The 16853-nt window shown below is 30.8% G+C and overlaps 1 protein-coding gene across 1 annotated transcript in view; it reads left to right on the top strand.

Annotated features, from left to right (window-relative positions):
* LOC143233229 (nicastrin-like) overlaps positions 1-16327 on the top strand; it is a 39252-nt gene extending 22925 nt beyond the window's left edge. Inside the window, 5 exon segments of the mRNA XM_076469219.1 lie at positions 174-336; positions 862-940; positions 5505-5653; positions 8901-9009; positions 11118-16327. Coding sequence (XP_076325334.1) covers positions 174-336; positions 862-940; positions 5505-5653; positions 8901-9009; positions 11118-11323 — 706 coding nt within the window. The 3' untranslated portion in view covers positions 11324-16327.
* Positions 16328-16853: the final 526 nt, after the last annotated feature.

Below are 16853 nucleotides of genomic sequence, written 5' to 3'. Positions count from 1 at the left end.
AATGTATTTTAATGGTAAACCACTGTCTTGTTTCAGTGTACATTGTATACAGGGAATGTATTTTGATAATAGGGTACATTATTTCTATGTATGTTTTTGTTTCATCTTCTTTACTACAACATGCACTTTTTGTTTTCTAATTTAGATGCTAAATATATGTTATATTTCTCTAGGTACTACAACAGCATATATGATTTCATACCACACATTAATGACACTGCAGTTTTAGATATCCTTGCTTCTAACATAACTGCAATTGCTTCTGTAATTGTGGAGACAGTTTATGAGCTATTAACAGAAGAAAAACCTTCCAAAGTGGAGGTGAATGGAACTTTGGTAAGTAGATCTGTTAAACTAAGTTGTTTTGATTTTTTTAAGTGCTGTTATGTTACATTAAATAATTTTTGTAGAAATAGATTTGTACCAGTTAGAGTTTTTGCAATTTAACTGAAACTATATATACAGATACTAATGAATGTTAAAAACATATGGAATCAAGAAAGCTTGTATATCATAATAAAGAAAATCAGTGGCAAACCCTAGTATTGAAAGGGTAAAGTATTAAGAATATTTTATTTTAGTATCTTTATTTTTTTTATGGCAAAATATTTTTTTAAAAATCACCTAACCTGGCTGTCATAAGTTCTGGAATTTTAACTCATGGTAGAAAACTTTATGTAGTTGAAAACAATCTTAGTTTTATTTAAGTATTAACTAAAGTGTAAGTTACAGGGAATAACTTGTCAGTTTGTGTTGTTGGTATTTTTCAGAAACTATAGAAAGGAATGTGGAAGATTTAAAAGTAGTTGTGTAACTAGTTAAACTATTAAAGATAACTTCAGATAGTTTCTTTCTTTGTAGGTACAAGGACTGTTGGAGTGTTACTTGTCAAATGTTTCTTGTGAATTATTCAGAACCATAAGTGAGCTATATGAACATGGTAAGTCATTAGCTTGAAAGAAACAAAACGTAACTTGTTGAAATCTGACTAATTATTTGCCAATTTTGTTAGAAAACTAGGATTTCAGAGACAAATTAAGTAAAATAGTAAATGTTTGAAACCTTCCATGTAGCTTAAAATAATTTTAGGTATGATTTTTAAACATACGTTCAGTATTAGAAATAAACATGGGAATGGCACTATTGTATTCTGTTAAAATGAACTGAAGTAGAGTACACTTATTGTATTGTATGGCAGTATAAAAGTTTAGGCAGCCAGATTATGCCTCGTAGTGGCAGTGTATTTATGACTGAGTACTTAACTTCTATGTATTTGGGTTGGTCAAGAATATTTCACATGAAAAATTGTAAGAAGATGCTATGTTTCAGTAGTAGTTGTATGTACGACTCTGAAGAGGGTATGTGAAATGACACTGTTAAGGACAGAAGTGACATGGGGTGAAAATTCATACACTATGAAAGTTATGTGGGTCAGATGATGGTTTAGTACAAGTTTTTCCATGATCTTGCTCTAAATATGAGTGTGAATGTTACCTCAAGAGCTGTAAAATAAACATTACTGCAGAATGGTGTAGTGGACATATAACTACTTGAAAACTTTCAGTGAGAAGTGGTAATCAAACTGAAAAGTTAAAATTGGCATTGGATTACAAACAGAGAGGTAAACAAAACTGTAGATGCATGTTTTTGTACAGATGAATGAATTATGGAGCAACAATCAATCTGAGTTTGAAGAGAGACACAGAGGAAGGAGGTACTGTAATTAATATACGGCATTTACAGCAACGTGTAGAGATGGGATAGGGGGAATAAGTATAATTTTGGAGCTGTAATTCAGTGAATTGTGTTACAACTCTGAAGAGGGTATGTGAAATGACACTGTCTGACTTATTGTGATAACAAGTACAGTCTGATTCTGATCCATTATGCTATTCTTTAATGAACTTGATTCATCAGGTATTGGTTCATCTTCCAGCATGTCAGGTTATCCAAAGGACACAGAAAATGTGGTAAAATGGTTTCTTGACAGTAAAGAGGCTGATGGAATAGTCACAACCATGGTTTTGCCTGCACAGAGTTTCAATATGAATGTTCTTGAGGCTGAGTTGGTTTGTATAAAACTTGAGTCAAAAGGCAACCAAACAGTTTATCTGAACTGTGGGGATTAATTCAGAACACTTCAAACAGTATTCTTTATCTTGCATTAATAAATTATAGGACAGAATAAAAACAGGGTGAAATGTTTTGTATAATATAAAGATATTAATGCATTATGTATGATACTCATTTTTTCCTGTATATTCTGTGATAATGTCTTTTACTATTTATGAATTCACCAATGAAGTTGTTGTTACTCTTTGGTTGTAATACCTGTAATGTTGTATGATTCCATATTTATTCCTAATACTAAATGTATATTTTTGTAGGTAGTAAATAGATACATGGACATTAAACCTTCCATCCAAGGTATCCTTTACTATGCATGATAGTTTTAGTGACTTACCTTCAAAATTCAATAAATTACTTTTTGTTTATGTTATACCAATGAATGTCATAACATTTAGTTAATAATCCATACTTTAACACTATACAGAATTAAGAACTTAAAACTTATAAAGAAATATTTTTAAGAGTCTTGAATTTCCCCTAGTGATACACAGTAACACATTTTGTGCAGACATCTTTATTTTATCTGCCATCCCTTCAAAATGTACCAAATTAAATGCAAACGTTTACCTATAATATCATCATTGTAAAGACAAACCATAATTCTTATAGCCTTCGATTTTGTTTGGATATAGAACTCTGAATAAAAAAACAAAAACACACCCCTTCTGCTACACCTATATGTTACATCCTCTCCTTCAGGCTTTGTTAATAATTATTTTTTACGTTAATTTATATGTTACTTGTAATCAATAGAAAGTTAAGGTTTTCATTTGTCAAATAACTTATTGCATAATGTGTTCTGAACATATAATTGTTTATTTCACTTTGAGTACAATCTTCATTCTCCATGGGAAAGTTAACAACTAGATTGGATGAATTTGTAATGGCTCTTGTCTCATAGTTGGAAAGCCAGAAAAATTTTTAGAGTTAGAGTAAATTGTTTTTTGCATGTTAGTAGTTTATTCTTTGGCACATTAGTTAATTAAATACAATTTATTTAATGTAATGCTACAAGTAGTAGAAAATATGTAGGTTTAAGTATAATCAACAGCAAGAAGACAGAAGAGTGGGAGATTAATTTATTTTATGTTTATTCTTTTTATTATTATACAAGTAACTAAAATGTAAAAAGGGATGTTTTTAGGTTAGTTAAGATTATATTAAGTACAATAAGTAATAATGTTTCATGAGGTATTCATACAAAGAGCATGTAGGTAATGTAATTCAATAGTGTAATGTGAGCTGCATGTGCTCTGGCTTGTTTACAACTTATGGCATGGATAGTAGTTAGACATGTTTCGAAAAGCAATAAAACAATTTGGCATGGATAGTAGTTAGTAGATAGATAGTAGTTAGACATGTTTCGAAAAGCAATAAAACAATTTGGCATGGATAGTAGTTAGTAGATAGATAGTAGTTAGACATGTTTCGAAAAGCAATAAAACAATTTGGCATGGATAGTAGATAGATAGTAGTTAGACATGTTTCCAAAAGCAATAAAACAATTTGGCATGGATAGTAGATAGACATGTTTCGAAAAGCAATAAAACAATTTGGCATGGATAGTAGTTAGACATGTTTCCAAAAGCAATAAAACAATTTGGCATGGATAGTAGATAGATAGTAGTTAGACATGTTTCCAAAAGCAATAAAACAATTTGGCATGGATAGTAGATAGATAGTAGTTAGACATGTTTCCAAAAGCAATAAAACAATTTGGCATGGATAGTAGATAGATAGTAGTTAGACATGTTTCCAAAAGCAATAAAACAATTTGGCATGGATAGTAGATAGATAGTAGTTAGACATGTTTCCAAAGCAATAAAACAATTTGGCATGGATAGTAAATAGATAGTAGTTAGACATGTTTCGAAAAGCAATAAAACAATTTGGCATGGATAGTAGATAGATAGTAGTTAGACATGTTTCCAAAAGCAATAAAACAATTTGGCATGGATAGTAGATAGATAGTAGTTAGACATGTTTCCAAAAGCAATAAAACAATTTGGCATGGATAGTAGATAGATAGTAGTTAGACATGTTTCCAAAAGCAATAAAACAATATAATTATAAATTGATGTATGCTGTTACAAATTTGAAGCTACTCATGATAATCTGATGTAGTTTTCATGATAAAATTTGAAGTCATTTTGGAAAGAAAAAAGGGGTGATTTAGATTTTGTGTGTGAGGTCACTTAAATTGACCAATCCTGTTTTGTGTTACGATGTAAAAAAATAACAAATAAAATATAAAGTTTTGTTTTGAAAAAAAAACAACTGAAATGTATTTAGGAGATTTTAGGGATTACATGAAGGAAATTTGATATTTTTGAGATGAGGAAAAGTATCTTTAATCTTAATGTGAAAACTGTCTTGCAAATGGACTATTCAAAACAAATACTTAATGTAATAATGGACAAATCTTTGTTTATTAAAATACTTCACTAAAAATATGATTCTTTGTATGTGAAAGACTTATAATAATGGAAACACTGCCAAATTCCATGAAAGTACACAAAGTACAGTGGAACCCCTCTAAAGCAACCACCTTCAGGACTGAGACAAACTGGCCTGATTAGAGGGGTTCCACTGTATATAATTAGGGATTATGTAAACAAAAAAAGGGACTGTGATTGAATGACCGCTTTCAAGGGGGTGACTGAATCTGAGGGGTGGCCACTTAGAGGGGTTCCACTGTATATTTAAAAGCTAGAGGTATTAAATCTGTAAAGATTTTGAATGAGTACCAAGATGTCACGTGATTGGTCAAATTGACTTGAGGCCATGTTGAAAGAATTGGCAGATGCTGCGCTAACATTCAAATGTGAAAGGTTAAATAAATATTGCAATAAATGTAAAGAATAATTAAAAATATTTATAAAAATTATTAATGAAAGGTGCAGAGAATAGTATTATCTTTATCGTTTTTTAACTTTTCAGTATTTTTGGTGAAGTCTGTCACATTGATCAGCTACACATCTTGTTGTAGGTTTATGGCCAAAAGCACCATTGACAGCAAGAGTACCCAACTGATGAAACACTGCATTCTAATCTTTATAAGTTGATGTATAAGAATGCATATTTAGTTAGCTATGCTGGCTGCCAGGTATACGATTTAAGTATGTAATTTTCAGTGTAAACAATAAGTTATTGATAAAATGCACATGCTAGTGAGCTTGTGTCTGATACTGTAATCCCAAACTGCATAATATATATTTCACCATTCAGTTTAGCTGGTAAAAGCATTAAAGAATTATTTTATCATAAAGTACACAAACTGTTATATTTTTCATGTCTTTCCCCTCAGTTTAATAATGTTGTAAATACATTTGATATTTTCAAAACACCTAAATTTGTTGTTTACTCATTTCTAGCAAAGAAACCATATTCATTATACATTCGTGTTGAAGCTCATCACATCAGTCCTGTTATTGTGTACACCAAGCTCCTTCTGGCTCACCTGACTGGAACTGTCTTGGGAAACAGAACAAAAGAAGATTGTAAGGCTGAAGAGTCAAATGAGGTCAGATATGCCATCATGTTCTTTGTTGGTATTTTTGTCCTACCAGAACTGACATACTTTCTGGAAAACCTGTAAAAAATTGTTAAAAGCTTCTGGAAACTTACAACAGTTTTTTGTTTCAATAGCTCCTGGAAATTTACAAAAGATTCTCTTGTGATAGCAACATCTGTTAACAATGTGCTTAGAATGTGAACAGTGCCTGAGAAGTCAGACATCCTGCAAGTCACTGTGATTCTTATTTCTAGTTGTCTGTTTCTCACTTGGTTAGGGCATCCACTTTTCATAGAGTTTGTATTTCCATATTTTGTACACAATTTTATATGAATTCTGGTCTTGTGAGTTCTGGGTTAGTTATTATTTGCTGTCCAGTAACATTAGATGTACCACAAAGTTTTCTCCCTAGTAGTATGGTAGTGTTAAAATAGAATTATTAAACATTTGGTTTTGACACATGGTTTTGCTTGTCTACTTTAACCATAAGTTGCAACAATATCTCATTTAACTTCCTATCTTGTGTACAATATTATACATATTTCATTTTTTGAGAGTGAAAGATATTTTAAAATAATATTGTAATATGATTTATAAGAATAAATAAATAATGGGAAAGGCAAAGTAAGAACAAAATCTTGCCAATTTTAATAATTATTTCAGTCATATAAATGACATGTTTTAATTGTCTTGCTGCTCCAAGACGATTGTCATTGTTTGAAAAAGTTGTTGAATAAAAAAGGAAGTTTTTTTTTTCCTTTATTAATTTCATTTCAAATTCAAAAGAAATTATGTAATAGGTAATTGTGTGTTTGCATTACCTGGTGGATGAAAAGAATGTTTTAGACCTAAAAACAGTGATTAAGAGAGCCTTAAATTGTATAATTTTCAAACATCTTGTAGATTCCACACCAGAAGAAGAAGAATATATTTTTTATTTGCTACGAGTATAAAGGTTTCTTTCAGTTCAGTATAGAACTCATTCTTTGAGCTAAACCTATAGCAGCAAGCAAGAAATGCTATTTATGTGCAAAACTATGAATGGATGCCCAGCTGTCATCAGCTTGGCATGATCAGGTGACTAGGATGTTGAAATTATAATGTGAGAGTCACAGGTTCAAATTCCACTTACTAAAAATGTGCTTGCCCTTTCAGCCATGGGGCATTTTAAAGTGATGGTTAATTCCACTATTTTTTGGTAAAAGAGTAGTCCAAGGGTTGGTAGTGGGAGGTGATGACTAGCTGTCTTTCCTCTTATCTTTTACTGTTAAGTTATGGACAGCTAGTGCAGGTTACCCTTGTGTAGCTTTGTGCAAAATTAAAGCAAACAAACCAGTTGTCAGTAATGCTTAAAATCAAGAACGCAGTGTAATTTTGAACATTTTTGACTGGTGTGGTTTAAGAGGTAAAAGAATCCATACCTAAAAAAAAACCTAGATATTCCCAGCAACCAGTTAGCAACCCTTATAGAATTTGCCACGATGAAGACAAATTTCATGTTCAACAACCAAAACTGTATACAAACAAATGGCCTAAGCATGGGCAACTCAATATCACCAGTTCTAGCCAATATTTTTATGACACAAGTTGAAACACAGCAGTCAACACAGCATTACATCCACCACTATACTGGTACAGATATGTAGATGACACGGTTGTGGGATTCATATCTATAGAACACACACTTAATTTTTCAATCACATTAACTCTATACATTCCAACATTAACTTCACATGTGAACAGGAAGAAAGCAATCAAATATCATTTCTTAACCTTAAAATTACAAGAACCGATACACAATTTAAAACAGGAATCCACCGAAAAGTCACCCATACTGGACTATACATTTTTTGGGACTTAGCACATGAAACAAAACAAAAACTTAACATACTAAGAAACCAAATAAACACAGCCATAAAACTATGCTCGTCAGATAAAATTACCGACGAATTAGACAAAATAAAACCATACTTCATCAACATCAATAAGTTTCCTCCACAAACCGTAGAAAACATTATACGCATGCATCTAGACAAAAAGCAAAATTAACTAACAAAAGTAAATATGTCTCATGAATAAAAAAATCATGAAACCATATTCTGCTGCATACCATATATTCCCAACATCTGCAGAAAAATAACCAATATTTGGCAAAAACTAGTAACAAAATATGACATTCGAGTTAATACCAAATTTATTCAAAAACCAGGCACAAAACTGAGGTCTGTACTATGTAAAAACTGCACTGACAAACACCACACCAACATTATTTATAAAATACAATGTGATAACTGCCACGACTTCTATATTGGAGAAACAAGTAGAAAAATGGAAACCAGATTCAAAGAACATAAAAAGTCACCTTCACACGTTTTCGAACACTGCAAGTCAAATAAACACAACAAAACCATAGAAAACACTCAAATACTAAATAAAGATACAAACAAACAAATGCAAAATGAAAGAAAGCTCACTTATACAACAACCGAAGCCCAAAATAAACCAATAGAAAGGAACACCTTTATACCTATATTAACAAATATAATCAAACATCTAAGCATGCCCTCTACATTCCTACACTCAGTTTCACAAACTCCTTCAATTATGTCAGCGATCGGTCAGTTACCTCTTTCTTTCTTTGTGAACCTGACGATGACTGATGAAAGTCGATATGTTGTTCGTTCCTCTACGAAAACATTTTCTCAACCCAAATCAACTGTTTACACACACACACACACACACACACACACACACACACACACACACACACATACATACATACATATATGATGTTATAGTTTTATCAAAATCCTTTTTGGTGTGATAAAGGCAATGTCCTTTAAAATTTTGATGTAATTGCTAGTGTGGAAAAGAATGTGCTAGTGTGTGTTAATTTAAGCAAGGAATGTTTTGATAAAACAACATTTTAGTTACACATGAAAGTGTGTAAACATTGTTATGTTATGTATCTGTTCAGTAGAAGCAAACCATAAACAAAAATTAGAATACAAACTCATGAAAGATCTTAAATATTCTGGTTGTTTATTCTTGCTGAATTCTTGATATGCAATGTGTTTCTGGAGTGATATAAACATTTCAATTGATATATTAAAGAATTGTAAAGTATGTTAATTAATGACAATGAAGGATTTAGCCTGTTTTAATGCTTTGATAGTAGAAGATACTGGAACAATATAACAAAAAGACTTGTTGTTTTAGAATGGGTACTGATTTTGGACACCTTTTTTCATCATAGATTTACATGTATAATTGGATTAGAGGATCAGATCCAAACAACACAGGTGTTTGTGTTCAGTCTACTACTAGGTTTACATTAGCACGGTCTCCAGCTTTTGAGCTAAAAGGTACGTGTGTACTGTTCCATTGCAAATCAAAGTAATTTCTATTAATATTCAATGTTAAAATTATAAATAGTTGAAAACGTGCCCAATCTTTGCTTTTAATTGTACTTGGAGGTGACACATTTCATTGAAAAAATGTTAGTTAATTAACAGATTCATTAGTTTATTTTGTTTATAAGAGTATGTAGGAGTGAAGTATAAAAATGTAATTAACATGTTTTAACTGTCAAGGTGTTAAAAAAACAAAATTGAAAAAGTTTTTTTCCCTTAAAAGTGTGCGAGAGAAATTTTATAAGAAATGCAAAACTTTACCTAATGTTTACTTATGTCTAAACATGTTTTACGTGTAGTGTGTTAAAGAAAAGTTTGTTTTTACACTTTTTTACCTTACATGAAGTGCAACAGTGAGTGATTTGCCCTTTCTCAAGGTATATACAAAACACACAAGAAAATGCACCACTACAAAGGCTATTTAATATATGAAATACACTTAGGGGAGAAGTTTTAAAGACAAAGAATGTGGAACTTGTCTGATACATTACTTTGAGAACTATGTTCTGACTTTCTGACCACTGTTAAAGTAATTATGTTTCATATTTCTTGTTTCATTGCATACAAGTGATATTATTTAAATTTTTTTGATATCTTTGATATCTTCTGAGATTGAGACCCCAAGTGGCTCAGCAGTGAGTATGGAGGTTTTATAATGCTAAAAACTGGGTTTTGATGCCTGTGGTGGGCACAACATGGATACCCCATTGTGTAGCTTTGTGTTTAACAAAATCAAATGCAGATTGTTTAGACTCAAAGCTGGTTCTTGGTTGTTCCTGTTCATAATATTCTGTGTTCAGTTATAATTTGAGTATAATATATTTAACTTGTTCAAATATTTAATCTGTATAAGTAATCTTGCACCTTGTTTTGTGTCAAGTAAAGGATTTTAATAGTCATCTCTAAATGTATTTACTTCAAGAAGAATCCTTGCCATCATAAACAATAGATAACTGTAGATTACTTGTAAATATTGTTATTCAACCATAGTGTTGCTGTAAAAAACAAAACAAAAATAAAACACCTGTGTGTAAAGTGCTTCTTAGGATTGTGTAACAACATGGCTGACTGGTTAATCAACCATCAAAGCTCTTAGTTAGTCATTGGGATAAAGATAGTAATGGTTGTCAAACATAATCTTCTCCAGTGGCTCAACAGTAGGACTGAAATCATTTAGTGCTAAAATTCTGGTTTTTAATACCTGTGGTAGGCACAGCACAGTTATCCCATTGCTTAGCTTTGCATTTATCCACAAACAAGCAAAAAAAAAATACTGGCATAAATGGGATTACATGTATTGGCTACACTAACCTTTGTGTTAGTTATGTGAAATGTAATATTAAGTCATGCAATAAAATTTGTAATTAAATAAATAATTCAAATGTTTCATATTAATTTAAAATTTTAGAAAAAATCACGTCAGTTAGTACATCTTACAGTCTATGAACATGTGTGAAATACATGTGGGTAAGAATCTCAAAAAATGAAGGTAATTACACAAAGACGTATGTGTGAGTGTATGTGTTTTTAAATAAATGTGGCACTGTTAGAGTTGTTTATTTATGCAATTGCAGTGCATGAGTTAAAGGGGAAACTTAGAAGTTACTTAAGACAAAAATCTTTTGTTTTCACATTCTTTTTTAAAAGTATATTTTTTCGTATATATACATATTTATTTATTCATATACTCTACACTGCTATCATACTTATAATTAGTGTTTAAATCTAGAGAAAAAAATAGATTGTTTTATAGCAAATGGACAGCTTTGTTTCAGATAGCACGTTCCGTATTTAAGCTTGTTTAAATAAACATTACAACATTGGAACAAAAACATTGTACCTGTTAAATAAGACTTTTTTAACAAAACAAGTGAGTTTTGTATCCTGAAAAATTGTGTATAGTTTGTTATACCAATGTTTTGTACATATGTCATATTTTGTATGAAGTGAACTACTTTTCGTAATTGAATGTTTCAAGGTAAGTTGTAGGTGACATTAAGAGAATGACTTATGAAAACAAATTGTCTAGGTGAGATCAAGATCTTTATTTCCCTTTATAGACTGGACTTCCACAGAATATTCCACATGGACTGAAAGTGTGTGGACAGAGATTTCTTGTCGAATCTTTTTGAAGCCAAGTAGAGTCCAAGAAGGAGTTACCTTTGCTCTAGGAGTCATCATTCTAGTAATCTCTTTTGGAATAGTTTACGCCATAAAAAATCGAGCTAATGTGCTTTTTGGGTCCAGAAACCTAATTGCTTGCTAGGAGAGTGCCACAAATCATATCGCTTTGGCTGACTTACAGGGGAGCATGCGACTGGCAGTGGCCAAGGACTTGCCACCCCCTACATTTTTGTAATTTAAACCATCTTTTATTTTATTTTTTGGCATTAGTTTGACATTCAATCATCTTCTCATATCTATTGCGATCTAATAAATTTATATCTTATTAAATTTTTAGAATGTTTTTACTTACTACTAAATTTCAAGAACTTGTGCAGTGAAATATTCAGTGTTCTAGTTATTTATGCTTACTGTTTATATTAAACCTTGCATTTTCAAAGATTTATGAATAGATAACTTGTTTCAGGTTTTTAAGACAATCATAGATAGACATTACTTTACCTTAATGAGTCCATTCATTTTATTACACATTGTGGAAGTGCAGAAAGTTACATGGAAGGCAATAAATTTGAGATTTGTGAATATCCTGTCAATTTTTAACAAAGTTCAACACATTTTAATTAATAAAAAATGGAAATTAATCTAGTGTAATTGCTTTCTAGATATTATTACTGTCAGTTTGCACCATGCTGTTGAGGTTAGCATATAAATAAAAATAAGCTGAGTTTCAAGGAAATAGCTTATAAATAATATTACAATATTTAATGTTAACTTATGGTCAGAGCAAGGGAAATAGCTTATAAATAATAATTTTCTACAAAAAAATATGGAGTGGTTAAAGAATAATTAGTACTATCATCTGAACAGAGCAAGCTACCTACTTATAAATAAACATGTTATTGATTATTGGTAATTAAATATACTTTTCACACAATCTTATAAAGAATAGAATGTATTGTTCCATCACTTGGGCATTGTTGTATTGTCTGCAATAATACGAATAATATATTAAGCCAATAGTTTAAGGTTGTTGAGAAAATAGTTCAAAAGTAATAGCATTTAGCTAATTTAAAAATAGCATTCTAATAGAAACGTTGCATACAGACAGCTTAAAGAAAATTATAATAAAATTACTTTGAAGTAGTAGACAAGTTATTGTGGAAATAAAACTTATTTTGTTTATTATAACAATTTCATCCTGAGACAAAATGCAAATAAAATATTCATACATACTTTCTATACAGCTGGAATTATTTTTTTGTCATGTCCTCAGATATTTGTTTTCTTATACTTCTTGTGTGGTTATCTGCAGTTAAAGCAATCTCTTTATTACCAACAGTTGTTATATTTACTAATTACTAAATTTTAACAGTGTGGGAAGCATAGAAGACCAGTCATATTTTTAGGAACAGTGTGATAGAAGCCAGTGTTTCCCAACTGCTGTCTGTGGACCTGTGTCAGTCCACAGGAAGATTTTAGCTGGTCCACAAGATAGCTGATAAAACATTTGTTTTAAAATGTAGCTACCGAACTATATTGTTTTACGATGTAATATAGGGTTATTTTAAAATGTTAATTTTGCACGAATTGGTTCAGAAAATTTGGGGATTGAAAACAACTGATCTGTTGGAGAATGGTTGGGACCCCATTAATATAGACAAACTTATAGTATTCTATATAATTAATATATCCAAGTTTACCAAATACTGATGTCAGAAAGTTTCCAAATGATGGTGGCCTGAAGAACTTTGTAGAAATATTTATTAAAACTTTGATTAAGGTGGACATGAACTTGGAAAAGTCAGGTGAAAAAGCTGGAAAAATTGAAAAATCTTCCTAAAACATTGAAATATTGTACCACTGGTTTATTAGCTCAGCTAAAGTCAATGTGTAAACCATGCTGCATGGTTATGCCATTTAGTCTTGTTTTATCTTGTGATAATTATGTAACTTGTTATATTTGATGATAGATAAGATGAAATATTCTTTTATAAGCACATATTCAACATTCTAACAGCATGATGCACTGTTCTTGCTTGAAGACACCATCGTATGAAGTAAATATGTCTAGTTTCAATGCCACCCTTTTAACCACATTACAGATTTAAGGAGTGCTAGTTTGGGAAATACAGAATTTTTTCTGAAAATTTGGGAGATAATGTTGGAAAATAAATAGTTATTGTTAATTTTATTTGTTTTGTATCTTTTTGTTTGGAAAATTTCTTTTATTTTTGTAAGTCTGTAAGGTTAAAAAACAATAGAAATATGTTCAGATTTATTCACTATCAGTTGTAAGAAGAGATAGACGATACGTTGTTCGTTTGATGTGAAGATGATTGTTTGATCAAACTTCTTGTCTTATAATACAAGTTTTGTAAAAACTATAATTTTTTAAAACCAGTTCATTGTGGATGTTTATTACATCTTGCTTGTCTGTGTAGTTTTATACTAGGCTTGTCATGATGTCATATTTTCTGGAGGAACACTTAACTTGTACAACAAAAACTTACCTGACTGATATTTAATTCACCCTACAAAACGTTCAAATTTTTCATTTAGAAAAATGTCTATTGATGACACGATAATTTTTTGAATATTTTTATGTATCTAGGCTCTCCTTTAGTTAATTTTATGTATTGTATGAAATAGACTTCTGTAATATTTAAGTTCATTAATGTACAGAAGTTAGTTTATTTCAACATTATGTAACTGAAGGAAATAGCTGGTGAAGAAAATCGTGTGTGTGTCCAATTTGCTTTAATTTAAGTATCTGAAGGAAAAGCAGTATTTTTATCTACAAAAGTTGTATGATATGAAAACATTGCATGTAAGGACTAGATAGCAGTCAGGAAGTTTTGTTAGTAGTTTAGTGACTTTTATTTCTATATTTGCACTCTAGTCTGCCAAAGCCGTGTGATTTGTGATACAAGACGTACAACTGTGTGTGGTCCTGAATAACATGTTTAGTAAGCACTGAGGTGTTTTTTGTTGCATATTAAGAACAGAAAAACATCTTTGTGACTGCTTACATGAAATAAAATGATTGTTTTCCAACTTCCATCATTACTGAGGAACAATATATCGTAAAAATACTTGTCTAGCATCAGGAATGTTAGACTTATAGGTTACTAAAACTTTACCTGGAATACCACTGAAACTCTGGATTGAACTGTTCCAGAATTATTTCTTACAACTGTAAAAAGTTGATACTTGTATATTTACAATCGAAATTTTGTGATCATTCCAATTTTTCGACTACTAAAGATAGAAGATTGTGTTTTTCACTTCTTTTTGGCATGATGAGTGATCAGTCACCTCTTCTTTGCTGCATATAGATGTGTAATTTTTAAAACATACATCAGTAAGGTGTTCTTTCAGTGCACATTGGATAACTTAAATCATAATTGTTTTATCAGTACTGAAGTTCTCACAAAGTCTTATGATAAAAATTTAATTTTGTGAAATTAATTAATAGATGTCTGAATGACTGACTTTTAGAAATTGTTTTGAAGACTTTATTTTATGATATGCTTTGTCATATATGTATATATAAATCAAGGTTTGTGTGATTGATCAGTGTTTTCTAAGTATAAAATATTGCTGTATTGTAATTTCCAGTGTTTAAGTTATTTTCTGATTAATAATTCACAGTAGTTAAGTATTTCAGCCATACCTAATTTTTTGAAGTTAAAATGTTTAAGTATTCAATTAGTAAACATTAGATGTGAATAAAAACCTTTTCGGTACTTTAACGTTACAACATTGTATTTATCAGTATAGAAATGTAGAACATCATTGCACAGTATATATATACAAAACTTAATAAATTTGTAAGCTTAACGTGTACTACCTTAGTAAGTTAACTTCAGAATGGTGAAATTTTATCACCCTAATTTCAATGTTCTTCTCAAGACATGCATTTTTCTTGTAAATTTTGAGTAACATGGAAGATTTATGGAAATTCTATAAACACTTGTGAACAGTGTTACAAACCTATGATGAAGGCTCATTTTAATATTTGAAATACTTATGTTATTGAAGTACTGAAGATTGAAATTATAACAAATTTAGTGTTTTTAAATAAAATATGTGATTACTACAGTTGCAGCCCACAAACTGATTTAGGGCCAAAGTAAATTAGTTTTTCTCAGTCGTAATAGTAGAGTTTCCAGTTAAAGTAATGATTTTTGAAGATTGCACACTTTGAAAAATTGTACAGAAGGTTAAAATTGAATGGTACAACTTGAATATATGAAAAAGACTCAGCAGTATAAACTTATGAACCAACATTATTATAACTAAAGAAATTGATAGGTGAAAAAAAACTGACTGGTGTTTGAACCCATGATCTTTGATTAAAGGGGCCAATGAAACTCCAGGATCAGGACTTGAACCTAAGATCTTTGGCTAACAAGGCCAATCCTTTATCCAACTGATAAACAGAGTATGAGTTGTCCATGTCTCTCATTGCTTATATAACTGAGTTTAAGATGTGTTGTGGTGGTCAAGCAGTTAGTGGGTTAATTTACCACCAGATCATAAGAGTAACTAGTCTAGCTTATTGGCTTTTACATATATGATAATGTTGGTTAGAAAGTTTACACTCATTGATTTATAACAGTAGTATGATTATTAATAGAAGCAAGTGTACTCCTGTCCTTGAGTTGCTGGGAAGTAAGTATTAGCAATTTCTCAGGGAAAAGGTCCAAAGTTGTATCATCGACTCGTATCTTTGTACACTTGGTTTATGATTTTAGTTTGGAGAGTTAGCTATCATAATAGTGAATCGTAAATATCTTTAAAAAAAAGAAGTTAACTAGATGTAACTTTTTGTTTACTTTGGTCATGTATGTATTCAAGGTAAAGTGCAAGTTATTTTTGCAGGTTAGTGCTGCCCTTCACAATAACATCAGTTTCAGTGTTGTTTCTAAAAAAATCGCGATAGAAGGTCTTAAACAAGAATTGGTAAAAGTAGGAAAAGAAAATGATAAAAATTGAAGAAAAGGTATTTTCATGAATGAATGAAAATGTTGAGGTGGCAGCACTGACTGATATGGTAAATCTGAAGATATTTAATTGTGATTGTGATTTGAGATTTCGTTGTAACTACATGTTTGATTATTAAAACTTCAAGTTTTTAGATGGCGCTGATGTTCTCACTGTGGTAAAGTACTCTTAAAGTACGAATTGTATTAATTTATGGAGTAATGAAAACCATTTTGTTTTCATTAAGTTAAATTTTAATTACACTTTGTTTCAGTGTATATGGAACTGACCTAAAGGTAAAGTATGTTTACACCTGTACAGGATGTGTGTAATAAGTGATATGTTAATTTTAAAACATGGCCACTGTTGACGTCATTGCAAGTCTTTGTTTTAAACAGCTACGATATTCAATGGCAAACACTTTTATCAATTCGTTACTTGATATGGCCTTTGAAATGATCATGGAGATAACCGGGTATAAGTCCAGCGATACAATTGCTGAAGACGTTTTATTATTATTATTTACATTGATTCTTATATTTGGGGCTGCTTATGCCATTTCTTAAAACCTTTGCTGATTCCGATGCATAATGTAGGATAACTCCATGAGTTAGTGATACACCAGAAAATAAGCTGCATCCATCATAGGAAAATATAAGCAGGATTTCAGGGACTGCTTAAATTAC

The sequence above is a fragment of the Tachypleus tridentatus genome, chromosome 12 (assembly GCF_004210375.1).
Source record: "Tachypleus tridentatus isolate NWPU-2018 chromosome 12, ASM421037v1, whole genome shotgun sequence".
NCBI classification, from domain to species: Eukaryota; Metazoa; Arthropoda; class Merostomata; order Xiphosura; family Limulidae; genus Tachypleus; species Tachypleus tridentatus.
This window is presented reverse-complemented; position numbering and strand designations above follow the sequence as displayed.